General features: G+C 57.2%; 1 protein-coding gene across 1 annotated transcript in view; it reads right to left on the bottom strand.

Moving 5' to 3' along the window:
- The window catches only part of ZNF471 (zinc finger protein 471), a 10,249-nt gene extending 8,787 nt beyond the window's left edge, over nt 1–1,462 (bottom strand). The window contains exon 1 of the mRNA XM_012734667.1: nt 1,238–1,462. Coding sequence (XP_012590121.1) covers nt 1,238–1,462 — 225 coding nt within the window. The remainder of the gene's footprint in view (nt 1–1,237) is intronic.
- Between the last annotated feature and the right edge of the window lie 710 nt (nt 1,463–2,172).

Raw genomic sequence — 2,172 nt, 5'->3', positions numbered from 1 at the left:
CGGTGGCTTCACTCGCGTCCCTTCCTGCGTCTGGGCCCTCTCAATGTCCTCGGTGCTGGCTTTCATGCCACAGCGGCCACTGAGCGCGTGGAGTGTGACTACAGCAAACAGGTGGTCTCGTCACCGGCAAAACGAGATGTTTGCAGTGTTCAGGCAATATGGCGGCATCACGGAGGGTGGGTGTGGCGCAGAGGGCCGATGCCTCTAACATACGCGAACCCCCCACCCACCTGAGGTTTTACATGAAAATACTGATTCACACGATTGTAGAAAAAACTTCATTTTCTCCTGATAGGCACTCAAAAGACCTGTAGTGCATGCTTCAAATAGGGTAATTAGGGGGCCCTCCCCGGTGGCGTAAAGGGTTAAAGCGCGGCACTAAGAAGCTACCAGCAGCCACGGCAGCACAAGCTCGATCCCCGCAGGAAGTGACCCACAGAACACAGCAGCCACCGCCCCTCCAATCTCTCACAGCAGTGGGGCAGTGGGTCTGCCTGTTCTGCTCCCCGCTGTGTCTCGGGGGAGCGCTCTCACCACTGGGTATTCCTCACTGGAACATGTACTACCAGTTCTTATACGCATAAATAAATAAACCCGAAAAAACCAAAACATAAGAAAACCCAAAAAGGGATGGGTTGAAAATAAATGGATCAAATAAGCAAAGATACATCAGCACCACTTGAATTACACAGCATGGACATAAACGACAGGCTCACACTGGGTCAGGGATGGCAAAATTTTGCCTTACGGGCCAGGAAGCAAACGGTTTTCAGGCCACAGACGGTGGTCACTCAGCTGTTGTTAGTGCAACAGCAGACAGGGAGACTGTTTCAATAGTCACCAAGGACGCGCCCCACACAGCTTCATTTATGAACGGGCTGCAGGCGCGTCTCCCTGGGCCGCCCACACTAGGCCGCCTGGCTGCTGTGCGCGGACAGAGGTTGGTTCAGAAACAGAGGTGAGGCTATACGTCCTTGTAGACGAACAACATAATCAGTAAGAATCTCTGCAAAACCACTCGTTTTTAGAAAACCGGCTTTCCTGCTCCAGTACGGCAGGTTACGTGAGAACACAGTCTCCTCATTATTCTCCGCTGGCTTAACCAGAATCTTGTGCCCTACTCTCTCGCGATGTTACGGGACACGTACGAAAATGAACCTGGTGTGTAGCCGCCAAAGACGGCAAATTGAAAAATGGAGGCATTTTTAGACCCCACTGACCAAACAGCAAAACAAACCTTGATGTTTGTATCATCTGGGTGCTTCTTTGGCTGCAAGTTCGCCAACTCCCAGCAAGCAGGAGCTGGGCCACGCCGGCGCTTCTTCCCGGCGCGGCCGGACACGCCGGCGCTGGCCTTCTGGCCGGTGCGGTCAGGCGGGGGCCGCTGCCCGCACTTCTCAGCTTCCGCCGTGGCTTCAAACGGCTGACGCGGCTCGGCATCAGACTCGCCAGCGCAGGGCATGGGGGCAGGGAGTCCTCCGACCCTCTCCCACTGGTGAGGAAGCCCGCCCCAGCCCTGAAGGTCCGGACCCGGCCACCCACTGGGAAGGACGGGCCTTCTCGATCTTGAGGGAGGCTGAGGCCAGAGTCAGCAGGAAGAGGTGGGCGACGGCTGCTGTGACGCTCAACAAGGTGACCCTCAACGAAGCGGGGGCGAAGACGCCCCTAAATGTGGCTTACTCTTGGCTCGGAAAAACCGAAAGCAGAAACTACGACAGCCACTTGTCACCTTCTGGTTTCATCTCCTCCTCGCCTGCTCCTTCGCTTGTTTGGGCGTGGGCGGCTCTGTCGGGCCGCGTGAACACCAACAACACCCCTGCACGCACCCGCCGGGTGGCCCCGCTCTGCACGCAGCTAAGGCGCCAAGACTTCCCGAGAGGCTGCAGCGGCGCCAGGCGCCTGCGCAGTTCACTGTCGCTCCCGTCACAATTCTCGGTGACGGTGCAAATTCTTCCTCACTAATCCGAGAGACTTTGGTGGTTGTGTTTTTTCCCCTCAAACCTCCGAGAAAGTTGAAATGACTTGTGGTTAGAGAACGTGACTCCGGACCGCGTGAGCGAGGACAGCGGTCGGCCGTCTCCTGGCTCCCTGGACACGCGTGGTCTCCACCACTCGCGCTCCCAGGGTTTCAGCCCCAGCTTCTGCCGCAGGCGGGCGCTCCCGGCTTCCCGC

The sequence above is a fragment of the Condylura cristata genome, unplaced genomic scaffold (assembly GCF_000260355.1).
Source record: "Condylura cristata isolate star-nosed mole 26May11 unplaced genomic scaffold, ConCri1.0 scaffold00066, whole genome shotgun sequence".
In the NCBI taxonomy this organism is placed as follows: domain Eukaryota; kingdom Metazoa; phylum Chordata; class Mammalia; order Eulipotyphla; family Talpidae; genus Condylura; species Condylura cristata.
This window is presented reverse-complemented; position numbering and strand designations above follow the sequence as displayed.